Below are 20,202 nucleotides of genomic sequence, written 5' to 3'. Positions count from 1 at the left end.
TCGCGAATAACATTGAGTGTGTTTACCAGTATAGGGGACACATTAGCAAATCTCCGAATTTTAACTGAATATCTCGTCGGTGGATTTGGCTATTTTGGGTACCATTGGGTAGCCCATCGTTCAAGTAATCTTCTTATTAGTTTTTGAACCAATTAGATTCACTCCGTGCTGAGATATCTCATGTTATATTTACTCAGATCTCTGATGATATAATAATTTACATAAGCAATTGACTATAATCGCGAGAACCTTTGATCATATTGAAATCTATATTCATTTCTAGCTTGTCATATAACACACGCAAAAATTTTACTTGTACATCGATACTAGATACCTACTAATAAACGGCTTTATTACTAACTTGACCATAAAAGCATTTGTTAGAGAGCAAAAGAGCACTATCAGGTCGTTGTGATTTATGTTTTGCTGAGTAATGGCTTAGTCAGCGATTTTAGCTCGATTATTTAGCTCCTTTTGTCAAATATTTAGATTTAAAAGCCTTTCATTTTAACTTACAAGTTTTATGATTCATTTCAGTATTTTCATTTTCTAACATTTCTATTTTATTACAGCATCTAACGGTTGCATGTTGCTTGCACAATTTGGTGGCAAATATACTAGAAAATCACTCATCTTGTTCTTTCTTTGTTTTTGAAATATTAAATCAAGAGTTCATTGATTGAGTTGATGTTGAGGTCTTCAAATGAGATATCTCAAATCAAGAATATGTGAAGGATAGTACAATTTAAAGTTCCCAAATTTGGTTCTAGAATCCAATATGAGTGAATAAAATTAGCGGTCTTTAATTACTTTCAATATATCATTTTAGCGTTATTTTATGAGAAGCGTGAATTTGTAGAGTGTAAGCATTAAAGTGAGAGACATATTGGTTTTCTGTTCAACTAAAACATTATAAATTGGATCAATTTCCCAATTATATTCCATTCTTTTATTTAATCTCTCTTTTTACTTTTCATTACAATCATTTAATACTCTTTTACAATTACAAGCTTAATTAATACCAAAGACTATATACAATGACTTACAACGATACACCAACTACAAGACACAGGTCAAATGCAATTATCAGAACTTGTATTGATGTCAAAAGATTAACAATGTCTCTTAACAGAGATAAAGAGCATCAATACAATGATCCTGTTGTCTTTACAAACGAATTACAAACTAGATATAACAACTATTCAAGATATAGATATATTAAAATTGATGAATTATCATCGAATCCAGAAATTTTAATTAACCCAAATGATTCTCCAAAATCAAATGTTATTTATGAAAGAAAAGAATCATTTTATAACTCCAAATTATTTTATAAAGATTCACAAATTAACACTTATAAAATTTGTCAATATTGTGATCCTTTTGAAGAAATGTGCGATACCCATAAAAATCAAAAAGCATCAATCATGAGAAATGGTGAAAAAATCTCTTATAATATCAACTTACCATTTTTCTATGATTCTTTACATCATGAATATCAGAAACATTTAGCTATCCATCATGGGATCCTACCAAACAATTCACACATCGTCACTCCATTCATTGGTATCAATCAAAGTGGTATCAATCAAGAAGGTGTTGATGTATCTAAATCAGTGATGATTTGTCCACATCGTGATGATAATCAACACGATGGTCCTTGTTTAGCTCAATTCAAATTCGATTCCACTGTGAGAAACCCATATGAGAAATATTTGGAACATGTTTATTATTATCATTACAAAGAACCAGGAACAGATGTTGATTTCCCAATTGAAGCGCTTAATTATGAGAAGTATGATTCTGATCAAATTTTCTATCCTTATCATTTAGAAAAATTTATTGAATCATTATATTTTATGAATAAAGAATGTGGGAAACATCATGATGGCGGGTTGAAATTACCAACTGATGATCGTTTATTGTTTCAAATTCTTTATCAAGTTCATGGAGGTTATGGTGTTGATGATATGGATGAATATAGAATTGAAACCATTGTTTTGTATAACGAACCACCAAATTCTGAACAAAGGAAATTAACTCGCAAAATTAACTCAATGAGATATTTATTTGATTCTAGTTCTATAAAGAATTTATTCACACAAGGTAAATATTCTGAAAGATTGAGAAGAAATCCTGAAGATTTTATTGATATTGATTCAATCATTTCTAAAAATTTGCCTTCATTTTCTCCAGATGGTTATCCATTACAAAGTATTATTCAACAAAAGATGAATCAAGAGGATTCAGAAAATGGTGATGTTCAAGATATCAATCATTCAGATTCAAGTAGTGAAGGAGAAGATTTCAACCAAAAGAATAATTCAGCTGATGTTGATTCATTATATCATGTTCCACATTGGCCCAAGAACGAATCAACTAAAGAAGAACTTGAACAAGGAGAGCTACAACATGAACAGACTAATAATGAACCTTCTTCTTCAGAAGAAGAAGATTCAGATTCATCAGTTTCAGATCCAGAAGAATCAGCTGGATTAAGAAGAAAAAATGCAATCAGAAGACCAGATCCATCAATTAGACCAAGTTCATTACAAAGACGTGGTGCTATATATAGAAGTCGTCAAAGATCTGATGAAGATTTAGATTGCGCTACAATAACACCAGGCTTATTTGCAAATGATCAAGATAATTTAAGTTATCAAGAACATGATGATGATGTTGATAATGGGTTTTCAGATTCAAATTTAACATTAACACCAACTGGTTATAATAGTGAGATTGATCAACATACAAATGATGACGATGTTGTTGAAGAACCTTTAATCCAAAGATCTGATTCAATTGATGATGAATTAGATGATGTTCCATGTGAATTAGTTGGGGAAGATGATATTGAAGAAGCAAATATTGCTGATCATCGTCGCAAACAAAGAGGTTATATTACTGATATTCTTGGTTATCTAGTGGAAGCTACTGGTCCGGATGATTCAGTTGATGATTATACTCCTGTTGAAGCTGTTTCAATTGAAGAAGAAGAGAAAAGACAACATTTATATGAAACAGATATAATGGATTTTTTCGAATCTTTAAATGATCCATCAAGTCATGATATTTCTCAAGATGTTGCTGATTCAATTAAAAATGATCAAAAAAATGATGAACTTGAACGTGCCAAACTAGAATCAGTTCCAATAGTTGAATCCAAACCTGAATCCAAAAGTGAATCTGAATCTGAATCTAAACCTGATTTTAAAGCTGAATCTAAACCTGAACCAAAACCTGAATCTAAATCTGAATCTCCAATTATTAAAGAAAAATCTAAACAACAAATCGTTCCATTACCTCAATCATTTAGTGTTGAAAGAAGATTACCTGAAAGAGATCAAGAATTAAATGTTCTTTTAAGGAATGGTTCAAATATTTCTGATCGTTTAAGAAGAAATATTAATCAAAGAGCTGCAAAATTTGGTCCAGGAGGTGCTGGTAATAGATTTATGTCTTCATGATTGTTATACTTTCCTTTATATTTATTTTCTATTTATTCTAATTTCCTTCATTTCTTTATTTTGTTTTATTACATTATATTTATTTATTATTTGGCTACTACTATTTATTATTTATTATTTATTACTATTTATTATTTATTACTATTTATTGTTTGATATATGTTAATTAAAAAATTGAATCTATATTGTAGTCGATCGCGATGTCCTTTATAGGAACCCAGATAACCAATCTCGGTACATTTCAACCAGACTTCAACAACCGGATAGATCAAATTAACAAAAATGACTCTGCTCTAAAACTGACTTCTTTATAATAAATATACATCAAACCATCCAAAAAAGGATCAAAAAAGAATCAAAAACTTTATGTGTTTTGACTTTCAACCAACCTTAGTCGTATAATCTCTTATCTAAAATGAAGATTTCAAGATTTCTCGAGGTTTATTGTAGCAGCCACACACCAAGGGGTTTGAAACTTTTATACTCGGTGAAATAAGAAATAAGATTGGATCTTCAATATTTTACTTCCGTCTTTCAGATATAAGAACGTCTTCAATTAGCTGCTTTTTATTGAATCAATTCAGTCGATTGACAAATCATACTCCTTATTTGATATTCAATATTCAATTATGGTATTAGGAAAAGTCGCTGCTTTACAAGTTGGATCTGAAGCCACAACTAAGAAAACTTTAGAAAAAATTCTTTCATATGAAGAAGAATTAATTGAATTGAAACCAGACTTAGTTGTTATACCTGAAGCTACATTAGGTGGATATCCAAAAGGTTCAACATTTGGTTCATATTTAGGTTATAGATTACCAGAAGGTCGTGAACAATTTTTTGAATATTTTAAACAATCAATTAAAGTTCCACAAAGTGAAGAAATTAGTATTTTAGAATCGTTCTCCAAGAAAATTGGTTCTACAATTGCAATTGGTGTTATTGAAAATGGTGGTACTACATTATATTGTACTTTAGTTTATATTGATCCTAAATTAGGTTATGTTGGTAAACATAGAAAATTAGTTCCAACAGCTACAGAAAGATTAGTTTGGGGTGCAGGTGATGGTTCTACATTACCAGTTATTGATTCTAAAATTGGTAAAATTGGTGGTGGTATTTGTTGGGAAAATTATGTCCCATTATTTAGATCTGCTTATTATGCAAAAGGTTTAGATATTTGGGTTGCACCAACTGTTGATACAAGAGAAATTTGGAGAGTTTCGATGAGAACAATTGCATATGAAGCAAGAACTTTCCTTGTAAGTGCTGTACAATTCCAACCACCAGCACCAGAGGATAAGACTCCAGAAGGTTGGGTTAAAGGTGAAAATTTAATTAATGGTGGCAGTGTTATTGTTAATCCATATGGTGAAGTTATTGCAGGTCCATTATTAGGTAAAGAAGGTATAATTTCTGCTGAAATTGATTTAGATGATGTTGTTAAAGCTAGATTTGATTTTGATCCAGCTGGACATTATGCCAGAGGTGATGTTTTCAAATTAACAGTTAATGAAGGTTCAAGAGATGTTGAATTTAAATGAATTTGGTATTTGAATTTAATATATTATGTATTTTGAAGTGGGAATAAGTGTATTTATACGTGTAGTTACAAAACCTCTATATACAAGTAGCTATATCAGACAAATATAATACCCTATAATCGAGAAAGAACATTCAAATCCATCTAAATCTTGTATAAAAGTCTATATACTTGTCACAAACTCGACAGGGCAACCCCTGATTACATAAGCTTTTCTTGAGAAAATCAGTTTGTCTGAAAATTAAAAATTGCGTCCCTTGTGGACATTTGGTCAATTAGAAATAATACAGAGATGATCAGCAGTTCCCCTGCATAAGGATGAACCGTTTTACAAAGAGATTTACTATTTTTTTTGCAATTTTTTGTAATCTATGGTTTTTTTTAAAATAAAGTGAGTACTATTATAAATTTTTTGAGGTTTTTAATGGTTAGTTTATGAATTTTTATGTTCGATTTCAGGTGTAGGCGTAATTCCGAGATTTTATATAGGGCGGTTTTAAAATCGGTGTAATAATCCAAAAAACATTGGAAAACTAGTCTTTTTTATATGAGAGTATACTGTTTTTATTATATCAGAATATAGAGAAATTTTTGAAATTTGTAAATATATGGTTATTTTGGTGTTTTGAGAGATTTAAATTTTGGGCATTTTTGGAATATTTAAATTGAACTAGTAAAAATAAAATTTATGAGGTTAACAAATCTTTTGAAACAAAATTAATTTTCAAAAAAAAACTTAATAAAATAGCCAAATTTGTGCTAAATATATAAATTAGGAGATATTATAATACAATTAGCATAGTTTCAGAGTATACTATCATACAATTATATCCTATAAAATCCTTATCTAAAATATCTAATTACATAATCGAAGATTATCCGATCTGATTATTTTTAGCGGGTGTTTGAAATTTAAACAAAAAAAAGCAGACACGGCTTTGCTTCTTGAAATGGCTATTCTAAAGATCGGGAGGCACAGTGAACTGGTAATAAGGTGGTGATAATTTCAGAAAGGAAAGGAAAATATAAAAACTCTCAAAGCTTTCATTTGTGTAAAGGACTGCTAGTTCTATATATGGATTTCAACATCACTGATCAACAAAGATAAGAAAGTGATAAGACATAATGGCAATTAAGTTGATTGATATTACAAAAGATCCAAAGACTATTGTGAAAAATGGTCGTGGTTTGATACCATTGGGACTAATACTCTTGCTATTGGTATCTACATGGGTTATATATCCTTCAAACTCACAAGTTGATCAAGACGCGTTAAAATCAAATGATAATATCAATTCAAATAATGAAGAACAACAAATCAATTCAACAATCAAAAATTTCACCAATGAACCAAGTTTAATAACATTTGAAAATGCAAGTGCTATTTTCAATACAATAAATTCTGCATTAAAACCAAAACATTCACAAATTCATCCAATTGGTGTTAGTTTCATACCTGCAGTTATTCCAGAAGGTTCATTATTATATCATGGGAATACTGATGGTAATATACCCACAGGATTAGAATGGATTGCAATGGATCCTGAGTTCAGTTATTGGTTTATTGCTAATAGAGATGGTCCTGGTCATAATGGTACTTTCCCTGGTAAACCTGGTGGACCTGGCGGGCCTGGTGGACCTGGTAAACCTCCTGGTGGACCTGATGGACCTGGAGGACCTCCTCCTGATGGGCCTGGTGGTAAAGATCCTAAATATAAATCACCAAATGATCCATCTCATAAATCTACAGAAAAAGGAAAAGAAATGGAAAATGGGAAAGATTCAAACAAACTTGGAGGTGGTATCACTGGAGGTGGTGGTAAACATCATGGGAAACCATCAGGATCAACACATAGTTCACTTTTAACATTTCAAGTTAAAAAACCCTTGGATCGTATGATTTTATTAGATGGTTCAAGTGGTGCGAAATCTCATACTGGTGAAATGGATACTCAAATGATACTTGCAAAAGCAGGTGTTAATGAAACTATTAATGAATATGAAGCAGCTGAAAGAATTTGTAAATGGGGTGAACCATTTGGTCTTGATGGATTTATTAGAATTGAAATTGGATTCGAGGCAATTATTTGTGATTTCCAAAATGATAAATTAGAATTAGTTTCAAATGTTACAATTGGTTGGAAACAAGAAGCTATTGGATTCCCATTGGAAAAAGATTATATTGAAGAACCAGTTGAAGAAATTATTGATTCATTGGATGCTATGGCTGGATTTGAGTTTATGAATCAAGGAAATGCTCATAGTAAAAGAGATAGAAGAATTGAATTGGATTATAAAGGATTAGTAACTCCATTGAATAAGACATGGATACATCCAGATCCTTATTTACGTCGTGTTAATGATATAAATGATGATTTGAAAAATGAATTAATTGAAAATTTAGAGAATTATTTGAAAACCCCAATTGATACTAAAACTGGAACTGATTGGCAATTTATTACAGATGAAATTATCGATAAATTTACACCAATTTTGGAAACTTTAAATAATTCATTATCAAAATTTTCAAAAAATGATGTGGATGAAGATACTTTAATTAAATATGCAAAAAATTCAGTAATTTATACAAATAATTTTGTTAGAAGATTTAAAGATTATCAAATAAAAGATGAGAATGAACAAATTCAAACAGCTAAAAAATTTGCAATTTATCAATTTTCTCATCCATTAACTTCCATAACAACAGAATCTGAACATTTAATATATTCATCAGTTTCCAAAGTTGTTTCAGAGATTGTGGATTTCATATTTGAATTAAACACTCAATCAATCAAGATCTTAAAAACTGCATATTCAGATAAACAATCTGTTTTAAAATATTCAAATGTTATGATAGCTGCATCAAAAAATTTAACAAATTTATTAAATACTTTAAATTGGGTTGAATTCTATCAATGTGATCGTAAATGTAATTCAGATGAACTTTGTTATATCCCATCATGGGGACCAAGTCCATTTGGATGGTCTGGTAAAGATTTATTTGGTACAGAGGCACCAGGTGAAGGACAAGGACAACATAGTAGAATTAAAAACCCATTACAATGTATTAGTTACAAGACAATTTTGGAACAAAGAAATCATAAGCATGCGTGAAATTGAATGTATATATATAATTTTGATTGAAATCTAGAAGTAAATGTCTCTTACAGACCATTCAAGTAGATCTACTTAACTAAAATTAGCTATCAATCAAGATCTTCGTTACTTATTAGTTTATCTTAAACCCGGTAAACGCCACAATAAGGACCCTCGTAATTCAGACCGATGATCACATGATAAGATTACCCTCGTATTTCGATAAGACGTTTAACAATTGAATATTATCAACACCTTCGCCCCTTGGAAATGGAAATGACTTGGATATTTGGAAAGTATATAAGCTAAGCCATTCTTTTGCATTTTAATTCTTTTTGCTATAGTTCACTCATTTCACAAAAAAAAAAAGGTAGATATCATGTCAGAAGTTGTTTATAAAACTAAAACTATAGATTTTAATGGGAAGAGAAATATTCTTATTCAAAATGAAAATGGACCATGTGCTTTACATTCATTAGTTAATTCTATTTTACTTACAGTGGATCATTTAAGCTCTTCTGAAATCCATGATTTAGTTGCTTTGGTGAATAGTGTTGAATCAGTTCCATTAGATCAATTATTAAACTCTTTAAAACAAATTGTTACCGCAAATCAACGTTTATATGGAATTTCCCCAGAAGATATTCAATCAACTTTAAGTTTATTACCAAGATTACACGAAGGATTAGAAATAAATCCACAATTTGATGGTACTTTCAGTCCAGGTCATGAATTGAATTTATTTAGAAATTTTAATATTCCTTTGGTTCATGGTTGGTTAGTTGATCCAAATGAATTAGAATATGCAGGTGTTTTGAAATATAATTCATATGAAGCTGCACAAAATGTACTTGTTGAAGCTTATGAAGTTGAACAAAAACCAGTTAAAGATAATGTTGATTTAGAAATTATTCAAGATTCAAGACAAATTAAATCATTTTTCGCAAGAAGTGCTACACAATTAACAGATTATGGATTAAATTATTTAAAACAAAACTTAACTCCAGGTTCAATTGCTGTATTATTTAGAAATAATCATTATGCTACAATTATCAAAAATGATAATGATATTTTTTCATTAGTTACAGATATTGGATTTAGTTCAAGAAAATCATATATTTGGGAATCATTATTATCAATAAATGGATCAAATAATTCATTTTTCACAGGTTCATTTTCTCCAATTTTAGAAGATTCAACAAATCCATTTGATGATCAACAAGATCATACAGATTTGAATTCTCAAGAAGAACAAGATCGTGCTTTAGCAAGAACTATTCAAGAAGAAGAAGATAATAAAGCTGCAAAAAGATTACAACAAGTTCAAGAAAAACGTGAAAAGAAAAATGCAGCTAAGAATAATGGTTCTTTAAGTGGTGGTAAAAAATCACCAAAGATTAAAGATGGGAAGAAAAAGAGTAAGTGTATTGTTATGTGATGACAATACCTTTACCAGGGTGTGTGTATAAATAAGATTGATCAGGTATCAGATAAATATATAAATTACGATGTTATATGAAGAACAAGGAAAAACACAACAAAAAATTCGTAGCTCATTGTATAAATAATTATTATATACTTTATTAATCTCTTCTTTTTTTAGAAACTGGTGAATCTTGATCTTTATCATTATTGAAAAATTGATTATGAACAGATTCTTTAACAAATTCAGCTAATTTTTCTTCAGGATTTTCACTTTCTGCAATTTCTCTTAATTTTTCTCTTTGTTCATCATTAATTGTTAATTCAATATCTTCATTTTGATATTTATAACTAATTTCATGACCTTCAACTTGATCTGGTCTTGGTAATGAATCCAATATGTTCCCAGAATCATTATTTTCATTGGTATTACTAGAGCCTATATTTTCATGACTTAAAGATCTAAGATATTGTACAACTTCTGGGAATTCATCATCTTCTTCAATATAATCTGCCGGTATTTGACCTTCATTATTTTTTAATTTCCAATCAGCTTTGAAATCTTCAACTAATAATTTAGCAATAGAAACATCTTCAACATGATGTAATGGAGAATCTCCTTCAGCATCTTGAATATTTATATCACCATTTTGTGATATTAGATATTTTAATAAATCTATATGACCATATGAAACTGCTGCATGTATTGGAGTATATCCATTTGGATCTTTGGAATTTGCACTGAATTTATCACTTTCAATGTACTTTTTAACTGTTTCTAAATCATTATCAGCAGCTGCAACCCAAATATTTTGAACCATTTTGTTAAAGAATCTCAATTCAATAGTTAATTTTCTGATGAGTATAAAAGATTTAATTAATTTTTTTTTATGACATGAATTGAATTCCGACTTCCGAAGAAAAATCTCCCAAATTCCGACTTCCCACTTTAATTTTAAATCATCAACGAGTATTAAAGAACTCCATATCAAAACCAGATCAGAATCAATCTAGATACACAAATTTTACAGACACAATGAATGAAGATCAGATACCCCCAGCTATAAAGAACGCATTACCAAGTCCACCAGAGAAAGAATCAGACATCAAAGGCTTTGAATGGTGGAGACGTACAATGCAATATCAAACAGGTTTAGGATTAACAAAAGAAGAATCTAAAAAATATGAAAATGATAAAATTTATAAAAAAAATTTAAAAGATTGTGAAAAATGTTATAATTATAGAGATTGGATTTTGAATTATTCACCTACTGTTATATTTATGTTACAACAAATCAAAAAAACTGGTGTAGAAATTAAAGATGATGAAATTATTTGTGATTTATGTGATGAATGGAAAGGTGGTGGTTTTAATCCAGAATTAGGTATATTATTATGTCAAAATAGAATCATTGATAAATGGCATTTAGAAGATACTTTAGCACATGAATTAGTTCATTATTATGATAATTCAAAATTTAAAGTTAATTGGGTAGATTTAAAACATCATGCATGTTCAGAAATTAGAGCAAGTTCCCTAAGTGGTGAATGTAGAATAATGAATCAAATAAGTAGAGCTGGGTTAGGAAAATTTGGTAGAGGTCATCAAGAATGTGTTAAAAGAAGAGCTGCTTTATCTGTTAGTGCAAATCCAAATTGTAAAAATAAAGAAGAAGCTAAGAAAATTGTTGATGAAGTTTGGGATTCTTGTTTTAATGATACAAGACCTTTTGAACAAATTTATCGTTAGGGAAGTAATATATATTCGTGTAAATAAAATTCTATATAGAAAAAATGCAAGATCTTTTTTTGTGTTTTTTAAATATGTTTTGAAATATGTTGTATTTGAGAAAGATGGGCTTAAAATGTTAAATAAAGGGTACACATTAATGATGGACCACTAACAATACCAAACCAAAACATAACATTACCTAAAGTTCTTCTTTCTTTCAAATATTTAGATTTAGAAATTGCCACTAAAGGTAATTGAAACATTTGTAATAATAATAAATAACCTCTCATTTTATGGAAAAGTACATACATTGCCATTTCATGAACAATTGAACTTAATAAAAATGTGAAAATTGTAGCACTTGTCTTGGATAATTTAAAAGCACTTATAGAACTATGATAAACATGTCTTAATAAAAATTTATGAACTGGTATATTCCATTCTCTTGCAAATTGATCCCATGATATACAATTCCACCAATCTCCATAAAAATCACGATCACCAAATTTACTTAATTCTGCAATACAATTTAATATAGCATCCCAAATTAAATACCAAACCAAGATATAAATTAATAAAAAAGGTGGCATAATATTTAATAATAATAATGGATATTGTAAAATTCTATCAAATAATGATAATTCTCTTAATTGAATTGCTCTAATTGCTAATGGATACATATAATTTTGTGCAATAACAATCATTAATGTAATAACACCAAATATAGCAGCCAATTTTTCTCCAACATATTTCCATCTTATCTTATTAGTTCTTGGGAAATCAATTTGATAAACTAAAGTTGGAAACATTGTATAATTGAAAAAATTTTTCAAATTAATATTTTGTGGGAATGATTCATTTATTGATTGAGATTGTAATTCAAATTCACAAAATTCAATTGATTTTTCAATTAATTTTTTGATATGATCATCATCAATATCTTCATTTTTTTTTTGAAATGCCTTGGAAAATTCTAATTCTTCTTTAATTCTCCATAAATAACCATTATAAAATCCATAAGAATGCATCTTCATTAATAATACTAATTGATGTAAAAAAAGAAAAATTTTACCAATCCATGGGAAGTTCCGATGTTCTGCAATTGACATGAATGTATAAACATATACTAATTCATAAATTGATAAAATGATCCAACCTGTTTTAGTCCATGATATGAAACCCTTGGACACAAATGAATGTAATATAAATACAAAATATATGGATAAATACATTACCAAATCAGTAAATGCAATATCAAATAAATCTGTTAATAATAATGCCACAATTTGAGAATGGAATCCATTTGTTAAGATATAATTAACAAAAGAATCAATAACTGTAACACTAACACCAAACCAAAATAATATATAAAATCCAGCAAATCTATTTGTCTTGGTAGCTGAATGATCTAAAATAGAATCAACATTTGAAAATTTAACATCACTTAATTTTGATTTCGGTAAACCATCTTTAAATCTTTTATTATCCACTATAACTTTAGTTTTCAATTCATAAAGATCTTGATCCGTAGCTTTTCTAACCAATTTTAACTTTGGTTGATGAGTTTTAATTTCACCAGCTTCAACTTTACCTAATTTAGCCTCGATATTTGTTGATATTTGATTCAAAGGTTCAGGAGTCCCCATATTTGTTGTTGAAGAGCCGGACCCAGAACCAGACCCAGAACCAGAACCAGATTCCAAAGGAGTAGGAGTCTCATTCAAAGCCATTTTAGAGCTCTCATAATCTTCATCAAATGCTAACGATTGTCTATTTCTGTTCATAGACTCCAATTCCTTCAATTGGGAATCATCTGTGTATTTTCTCTTTGGACCTTCCATCATGTGGCAATGTGTCAAATTAAATGTAATGTACCGCTCTATTTCAACAGAACCAGTTGTTTCAAAATCACCAGCAATAAATATAATTGAGTATCCCTTGATTGATATTCTTCTTTGATAGCTTAACCGCCCTGTTTGTTTGTGATCTTTTGGTTCTTTTTTTGCAATTGATTTTGATGATTTTGGTTTAAAAACTTGTTGATGTCAATTGAGATTTTTGAAATCCTTTTTATATCCGAACGGAACGAACGATCTTGAAAAGCCGGTAATTTAAGTACACTTAATTTATCCGTTATAGTTAGTTATATTGGAAGAATTGGGTACTTATATAAATCAGTTTGAATATAGAGATATTTATTTCAATCGAATTGGTTTTCTTTGTATCATACGTTATATCTAAATGATGAATTTTGTATGATATAATCGATTATTGATTTATTGATTACATAATATCTGCCACCATCTCCCGTGTATTCAACTCGATCCAAATTTTTTTTCTTTCCAAAAGCTCTTAAGTAAATAAACTCATCACAATTTTATATCAAATTATTTTAACTAATAATATCAAGAACTATAATATAAGATGTCACGTCCTGAACAGTTGGCACCACCAGAAGTGTTCTATAATGACACAGAATCATATAAATATACATCATCCACCCGTGTGCAGCATATTCAAGCCAAGATGACATTTAGAGCTTTAGAATTATTAAATTTACAAGAATTCCCACATTTTATACTTGATATTGGTTGTGGTTCTGGATTAAGTGGTGAAATATTGACAGAAGAAGGTCATATATGGTGTGGTATGGATATTTCAACTTCAATGTTGGCAACTGGGTTAGATCGTGAAGTTGATGGTGATTTATTCTTGGCTGATATGGGTAGTGGTATACCATTTAGAGCTGGTACATTTGATTGTGCTATAAGTATTTCTGCTATTCAATGGCTTTGTAATGCTGATAGTGCAAATGTTGATCCTAGAAAAAGATTATTAAGATTTTTCAATACATTATTTGCTTCTTTAAAAAGAGGTGGTAAATTTGTTGCACAATTTTATCCAATGAATGATGAACAAATTGATTCTATTTTGGGGGCTGCTAAAGTTGCTGGATTCCAAGGTGGGCTAGTTATTGATGATGCTGAATCAAAGAAGAATAAAAAATATTATTTAGTTTTGAGTGCAGGTTCAAGTTCAAATGAAATGAATTTATCAGGTATAACAATGGATGCACCTGAACAACCACAAAAATTAAGTAAGAAATCAAAGAAAAACATAGAATCAAGAAAAGATTATATTAATAGAAAGAAAGAATTAATGAAGAAAAGAGGTAAAGTTGTGGCAAAAGATTCCAAGTATACTGCAAGAAAGAGAAAATCAAGATTTTAATATTAAGATCAATCAATCAATTCATGTATTTATTATTTCACATTTCACATCCGTTTTTTCTTGTTCTTTTTTTGCATTATATTATAAATATCACTTGTACATTATTTAGGTCATGAAATAAATTAGGGGATTATTAGGTTATAGATCAATAGAAATGTAGAGTAATAAATTGTAAATTATAGTAAAAGTTTATACCATCATTCTGAGGTTTACACTGACACACACTTACCGCGCGTATAATACATCACTAACAAATATTACTTTTCCGCGAATTTTGACTTCGCGAATTCTATCTTTCATTAATTTTTATATATGATGAATTGAAAAATCTCAACATTGGAATATCAAATTACGTATAAAAGATTTGATTTAAATCTAACCCAAGATGTTTCGTCCAACTATACTGAGTAAAGTTGGAAGACTTTCATTAAAACCTATCCAACAAACAGCATCATACATCATCCCATCAAAAACAAGTATGTATTGATACATTCGATAATTAAAGTTTTTTTAATACTAACTATTCAAATTAGAGAAAAATATACCAGTTTATCCACCATTAACTCAAACAAATACTAAACCTGTATTAGATATTTATAAAGAACAATGTTTTGAAAAATTAGATCCAGAAGGATGGAGAAGAGCTTTATTAAAATTTAAATCACCAACAGAAATTAAAACTGGTGATGTTATTCGTGTTGTATATAATACTCGTGCTATACCTCCATTTATGGGTCAAATCATTGGTATATCTCGTGGTGGTGTTGAAGCTTCAGTTGTTTTAAGAAATAATATTACAAAATTAGGTGTTGAAATGAGAATTAAAATTTTTAGTCCTTTAATTTCTCGTATTGATATTGTTAAAAAACCATTAAAGAGAAAACCTGGTAGAAAACATTATTTTATTAAAGGTACTAAATTAGATGTTAAAGATTTAGAAGCTGATTTGAAAAAATCAAGAAGAAAAAATAAGAGTTTTTAGATAGAAAATAATAAGATTATGTATATAGTATAAAAATTTCATGAGTTTATAGTTTTTATGATTTTATGTAAATTTTTCAATCGCGGTTATACATTGGACATATCCATCATAACGAAACCATTAACCAAAGAATGTCAGAACATGAACAAATCATAAAAGAATATCATGATGGATTCTTCAAAGAGCTAGAAAACATAGGAGATCATTTATCAATCAAAACACATGAAGATGAAATCTATAAAATTCAATTCACAAATTCAGGTTGGTTACTAAATGAAACAGAATTATTTGAAACTTTTGAAAGTTGTTTTATATCGAAAAGCTCAGGGTTCAAATCAAAATTTCATGGGAAGTTATTTGATAAGTTAAGTGCTTTACAAAATGATGATTCATAAGTCTTCAAGCTTACTTTTGATTGTTGAGAAATTGTGGATATTGATTGGTATGATATCAATATTATAACGTACCTGTTAAAAAAGTAAACATAGATAACCGCCAGAGAACTCCTTAAAATGATACAAGAATCCAATCAGAGATATAAAAGACACACCAATATCATATGATTACTGTTATAGTTTACCGCCATGGATTAGTTCTTCATCAGTTGATCCACCATCATATGATCCAAACAATTCAAAATAAAACCAGATCTCATGCAAACATCATCAATTGATTTCAATGAAGATCTTTATATAATAAACGAATTGATAGTACAACCTCAAATTCAACATTTATAGCTTTGTAGTTTTGTTGTTTCAACGTCATTTTCATAATCATGTCATATTTTTTATAGATTTCGTACTTCAGGAACGAGATCTCAGAAAAATTGTTGAGTAAAGTGGCTGATGATCAGGGCGCTAGGTTTTCAACTTGTCAACTTGTCATATGATGAATATACGTTAATCTAATCGTTTCAAAGCCTAGTTTTGAACATATTCTTATCCCAATACATCATAGAGATCTAGATTCAAACAATCTTTTATACGATCATATACATTGAACTTATAATTTTGAATATGTATTGAAAAACTATTTACATGATATTATTAAGATCATAAGGCCATAAATTCATAAATTTCTATAGAAGGGTAAGGATAAAAAAACTATTAAACAAAACAATACATTAAACAATTAAGGCCATAAAATGTAACAATGAATGTGAAAAGATGTGGAAAGGGGGAAAAAATCAGACAGTATTATTATTAATTGGATTGATTTTTTTGAAACAAAACAAATGTGTTATTTTTCATATGTAGTTATGATTATCTTTATGATGATGATGAAGAAGAATCTGAAGTTTTATAAATATTAACACGTTTATAAGTACCAGGTTCAGCCTTTTTATCTTCTTTTGCTCTTATTTCTTCTTCAGCTAAAATTCTTTTCCAATCATCATTTTTTTGTTCACCATAATTTTCTGGATGTTTTTCCTCATCATAAATTGTAAGACCCATACCTGCTAATAATAAAATAACTGAAAGAAATTGTGCATACATTCTTGCTTGAACTAATTTTTGAGCTCTAGTCATGATTGGATCTCTATCAACATATAACCAAGAACCATACATAGAAGCAGCCCATGAACCAACAATAATTTTATATTTGTTATTAACAACACCAGATAATAATTTTTCACTTAATGGTAAATTTGACCATTTTTGATATTCAGCTAATTTTAATTGAGATTCATAATCACCTGAATACATATCACGATCAAAAGCATTTGAAGCTTCTTCAGCACCAATTGTAATACCAACAGTTGGAGGAGAAATGAAAATTGCAGTTCTAATAGACCATGGTAAATTTTTTGGGAAATTTGGTATTTTCTTTGCACCAATTTTGAAAATAGCACCAGTAACTAATAACCCAGCACAAAGACCTTTTAAACCACCACCAGCAGTAGCATAGAAATGAGAATCGATTTCACCTTGAGTTAATAATTTCATGATTTAATTGTGAATTGTATAAGAATATTGTATAATATGTCTTTCACTGATATTGCTAATGATTTTGTTTATAAAGAGAAATTGTTTTGCTTTTATATAATCCGCAATTTTGAAAAATAATTCTTAAACGGGAGTGCACGGACTGAATAATTTAGTATAATAACCAAAGGCCGAAGAGCGTTGAAATCAGTTCATTTAAGGAAATTGAAAGAATTTTATTTTGATTTGTAATTGATTGATTTATTCATTTGTATTCATTCGTATTCATTTTGATTTATTTTATAATTCAATTGTGTGGGATGTCGTTGTTATAATGTATAATTCCATGTTGTATTCCATGTTGAGTTGTTCATGGTGCTCATTGGCTGTCCCGGTTAATAATGCTCTGTTATTGGATAATCTCTGGGAATGAGAATATATACAAGCTTAGCAGAAGATTTATTAAGTTTCAAGCTATAAAATGAGTCTATGTACTCCAATAGTATTCAAGTATATCAATGGAATCATATAGATATACTAATTATTCAGCAACTAGATTAATTGGAACTAATTTTTGCTGTCAAAAGTAACGCATTATCCGTGGAAGCATTGTTGTTGATGTCATCACTGATCAGTTTGGATAAACAGGAACAATATTGCTGATAAAGCTGGTTAAAACGCTTTATTTGCATATAAACGATGAGCTATGGAACGGCTAGCACAGTTACACATAGATATAATACATTTTAAACACTTTTAATGATCAAACTCATTATATATCCAAAATTCAATCAACACCAACCAATTACTATTACTACTTTAAGTAAAATTACTCGTTTTAGTTACTAGAATATGCTGCCCGTACCGCAAAATCACGTGAATTTAATCACTTTTTGAATGCATAAGATATTAGTCATACGCCAGATTTTCCTTAAATATTGGATCTTTGGCCGAGTGGTTTAAGGCGTTCGACTCAAGAAATTGTGCTATCGAATATCGTAAGATGCAGGAGTTCGAATCTCCTAGGATCCACTAATATTTATTTTTGCTGATGTCGGATTTTTGCGCTACCTGATGTTGGATATGTGAATGAATAGCTACACCTATTTTTAAAGATACTGACTAGCTGGTGATGTAGTGAATCTTAATTTAAAGAGAAAGATCATGGCTCATGTGTTTCTTCTAGCCTGCGATATGTTGCTAATCCAATATTGTTCTCTAGCTAATTAAATCACTCATTGATGTGCTCAAAGTCAAAGAACAATTACTTCTCATATTAATCAGGTAGAAAAATCTCTCAACTTTCAAGTGTAGAATATTTTGAGTTGATTTTCAGTACAATTAAAGTATAAAAGGACTCTCTTCTCCTTTAATTTAGAAATTTCATTCATTCAGGTTTTCTTCTTTTCTCTATGGATCTTGATTGAAAAGGATTGTCAATTGTCAAGTCCTTTAACTGTGAATATAGTCAAGGTCCATCAAAACCAAATTAATCAGCACCTATTACCTAGTGGGTATTACAAATGTGTTATGTCTTGATCAATGATGATATAATTCTTTTTCATTCAATGATGAACCAAAACTCATTTACAAGGATGGTAATCACTACAAAATCAAAGTGATGGGATCTAATATCAAGCTTTCAATAATTAAATCAAATCAATAAAAACAAAGATTTCATAACAACATTACTACAAAACAAATCTTGCACATTAAATTTTTTATTATTTTGATCGCTTATCTATTTAAAGATTTTATTCGGTAAAAACCCATGTTCAACGAACATTGGTAAGAAATTTGGTTAATGTTTCATGGGAAAAATTTGAATCAATATAATAATGTGTGCAGCAATTGAAGCTGTTTATAAAAAGGTTTCAAGTAACAAATGACTTGTAAAGTTTTCAACGAATTTGTTGTTTAATTGGTTTTCAATTCTAAAAATTGGAATTTTTAAATCAATATTCATGATTAATCTCATCTAGATCTTCCCAAAGCAGTTCCAATAAAAATATGAAGCTGCTAATCTCTGTCAGCCTATGCTGTTTGATCATTTGGTAATACTTGAAATTAATATGGATAACATCAATGATGTTTAAATTGGTGATATAATAATTCAGCTTTTGGTAAATTTGATGCAATGATAAACTCTTTACAATCAGAACTTTTTCATCTTTATAATCAATAAATTTGGCAATTGCTTTGTAAAGTTTTGAATCCCGGAAGAGCATATCATCATGATCAATCAGATAAATTTTAAGAGCCCCTGATAGGGTCTTCACAATAACAATGTGTTTAATTTCCATTTTAATTTCTTGGTTGGTGGACCTATTGAATGGAAATATTTTGTTTGAAACACATGCATTCAATAATCTTGAATCTAATGATTTTTTACCATAACAAAATTGTATGTCATTCATTTAAATATATCTAAATTTTTTTTCTTGAACCTATTCTAAATCAGCGTAAAACCTAGCAGCAATGAAAATTAGCAGCACGTAAATTAAAGTCTTCTTAATGTGAGCCTCTGTCTGTGAGTTTGAAATGTCGGTAATATTGTTGTATTTTTAATCCAATTATTACCTGAAGATTGAAAGAATACAATTGATTTATCATTGAGGAGGATTTTAATAACTTTTATACCAAATTTTCACCATAATTAGCCGCCGACACAAAAGTAAACAATTGATAATAAACAAAAACTAAAGCATTATGATGTATCTAATTGATTGGAATGAATCATTAGCCATCCAGGTTACCATTTAATGAGATTGTAAGGGGAATCTAACTTGATGAACATTGAAACT

General features: G+C 29.2%; 12 protein-coding genes across 12 annotated transcripts; 8 read left to right on the top strand and 4 right to left on the bottom strand.

Moving 5' to 3' along the window:
• Window positions 1–1,037: 1,037 nt before the first annotated feature.
• Window positions 1,038–3,467, top strand: BN7_2327 (uncharacterized protein; the record flags this gene model as incomplete). The annotated part of the gene is made up of 1 exon (XM_011277138.1): window positions 1,038–3,467. One exon carries the CDS (start codon window positions 1,038–1,040, stop codon window positions 3,465–3,467), a length of 2,430 nt encoding a protein of 809 aa, XP_011275440.1.
• A 629-nt stretch (window positions 3,468–4,096) lies between these two features.
• On the top strand, window positions 4,097–5,011 carry NIT4 (carbon-nitrogen hydrolase family protein; the record flags this gene model as incomplete). The annotated part of the gene is made up of 1 exon (XM_011277137.1): window positions 4,097–5,011. The coding sequence occupies one exon, from the start codon at window positions 4,097–4,099 to the stop codon at window positions 5,009–5,011; it is 915 nt and encodes a 304-aa protein (XP_011275439.1).
• Window positions 5,012–6,135: 1,124 nt separating this feature from the next.
• Window positions 6,136–8,124, top strand: BN7_2325 (uncharacterized protein; the record flags this gene model as incomplete). The annotated part of the gene is made up of 1 exon (XM_011277136.1): window positions 6,136–8,124. The coding sequence occupies one exon, from the start codon at window positions 6,136–6,138 to the stop codon at window positions 8,122–8,124; it is 1,989 nt and encodes a 662-aa protein (XP_011275438.1).
• Window positions 8,125–8,485: 361 nt separating this feature from the next.
• On the top strand, window positions 8,486–9,544 carry BN7_2324 (MINDY family deubiquitinase; the record flags this gene model as incomplete). Its single annotated transcript, XM_011277135.1, has 1 exon — window positions 8,486–9,544. One exon carries the CDS (start codon window positions 8,486–8,488, stop codon window positions 9,542–9,544), a length of 1,059 nt encoding a protein of 352 aa, XP_011275437.1.
• Window positions 9,545–9,689: 145 nt separating this feature from the next.
• ANK2 (uncharacterized protein) lies at window positions 9,690–10,349 on the bottom strand (the record flags this gene model as incomplete). Its single annotated transcript, XM_011277134.1, has 1 exon — window positions 9,690–10,349. One exon carries the CDS (start codon window positions 10,347–10,349, stop codon window positions 9,690–9,692), a length of 660 nt encoding a protein of 219 aa, XP_011275436.1.
• A 215-nt stretch (window positions 10,350–10,564) lies between these two features.
• ATP23 (putative metalloprotease) lies at window positions 10,565–11,278 on the top strand (the record flags this gene model as incomplete). Its single annotated transcript, XM_011277133.1, has 1 exon — window positions 10,565–11,278. One exon carries the CDS (start codon window positions 10,565–10,567, stop codon window positions 11,276–11,278), a length of 714 nt encoding a protein of 237 aa, XP_011275435.1.
• A 110-nt stretch (window positions 11,279–11,388) lies between these two features.
• On the bottom strand, window positions 11,389–13,104 carry ARE2 (Sterol O-acyltransferase 2; the record flags this gene model as incomplete). The annotated part of the gene is made up of 1 exon (XM_011277132.1): window positions 11,389–13,104. The coding sequence occupies one exon, from the start codon at window positions 13,102–13,104 to the stop codon at window positions 11,389–11,391; it is 1,716 nt and encodes a 571-aa protein (XP_011275434.1).
• A 580-nt stretch (window positions 13,105–13,684) lies between these two features.
• On the top strand, window positions 13,685–14,491 carry BUD23 (18S rRNA (guanine1575-N7)-methyltransferase; the record flags this gene model as incomplete). Its single annotated transcript, XM_011277131.1, has 1 exon — window positions 13,685–14,491. One exon carries the CDS (start codon window positions 13,685–13,687, stop codon window positions 14,489–14,491), a length of 807 nt encoding a protein of 268 aa, XP_011275433.1.
• Window positions 14,492–14,876: 385 nt separating this feature from the next.
• IMG1 (mitochondrial 54S ribosomal protein bL19m) lies at window positions 14,877–15,473 on the top strand (the record flags this gene model as incomplete). The annotated part of the gene is made up of 2 exons (XM_011277130.1): window positions 14,877–14,898; window positions 15,025–15,473. The coding sequence occupies 2 exons, from the start codon at window positions 14,877–14,879 to the stop codon at window positions 15,471–15,473; spliced, it is 471 nt and encodes a 156-aa protein (XP_011275432.1).
• Window positions 15,474–15,604: 131 nt separating this feature from the next.
• On the top strand, window positions 15,605–15,868 carry BN7_2318 (uncharacterized protein; the record flags this gene model as incomplete). Its single annotated transcript, XM_011277129.1, has 1 exon — window positions 15,605–15,868. The coding sequence occupies one exon, from the start codon at window positions 15,605–15,607 to the stop codon at window positions 15,866–15,868; it is 264 nt and encodes an 87-aa protein (XP_011275431.1).
• An 873-nt stretch (window positions 15,869–16,741) lies between these two features.
• RCF2 (Rcf2p) lies at window positions 16,742–17,419 on the bottom strand (the record flags this gene model as incomplete). The annotated part of the gene is made up of 1 exon (XM_011277128.1): window positions 16,742–17,419. One exon carries the CDS (start codon window positions 17,417–17,419, stop codon window positions 16,742–16,744), a length of 678 nt encoding a protein of 225 aa, XP_011275430.1.
• Window positions 17,420–19,353: 1,934 nt separating this feature from the next.
• BN7_2316 (uncharacterized protein) lies at window positions 19,354–19,815 on the bottom strand (the record flags this gene model as incomplete). Its single annotated transcript, XM_011277127.1, has 1 exon — window positions 19,354–19,815. The coding sequence occupies one exon, from the start codon at window positions 19,813–19,815 to the stop codon at window positions 19,354–19,356; it is 462 nt and encodes a 153-aa protein (XP_011275429.1).
• Between the last annotated feature and the right edge of the window lie 387 nt (window positions 19,816–20,202).

This window comes from Wickerhamomyces ciferrii, contig 00051 (assembly GCF_000313485.1).
Source record: "Wickerhamomyces ciferrii WGS project CAIF00000000 data, strain NRRL Y-1031 F-60-10, contig 00051, whole genome shotgun sequence".
Lineage (NCBI taxonomy): Eukaryota > Fungi > Ascomycota > Saccharomycetes > Phaffomycetales > Wickerhamomycetaceae > Hansenula > Hansenula ciferrii.
The sequence above is the reverse complement of the archived record's forward strand: the minus strand, read 5'-3'. Positions and strand labels throughout refer to the sequence as shown.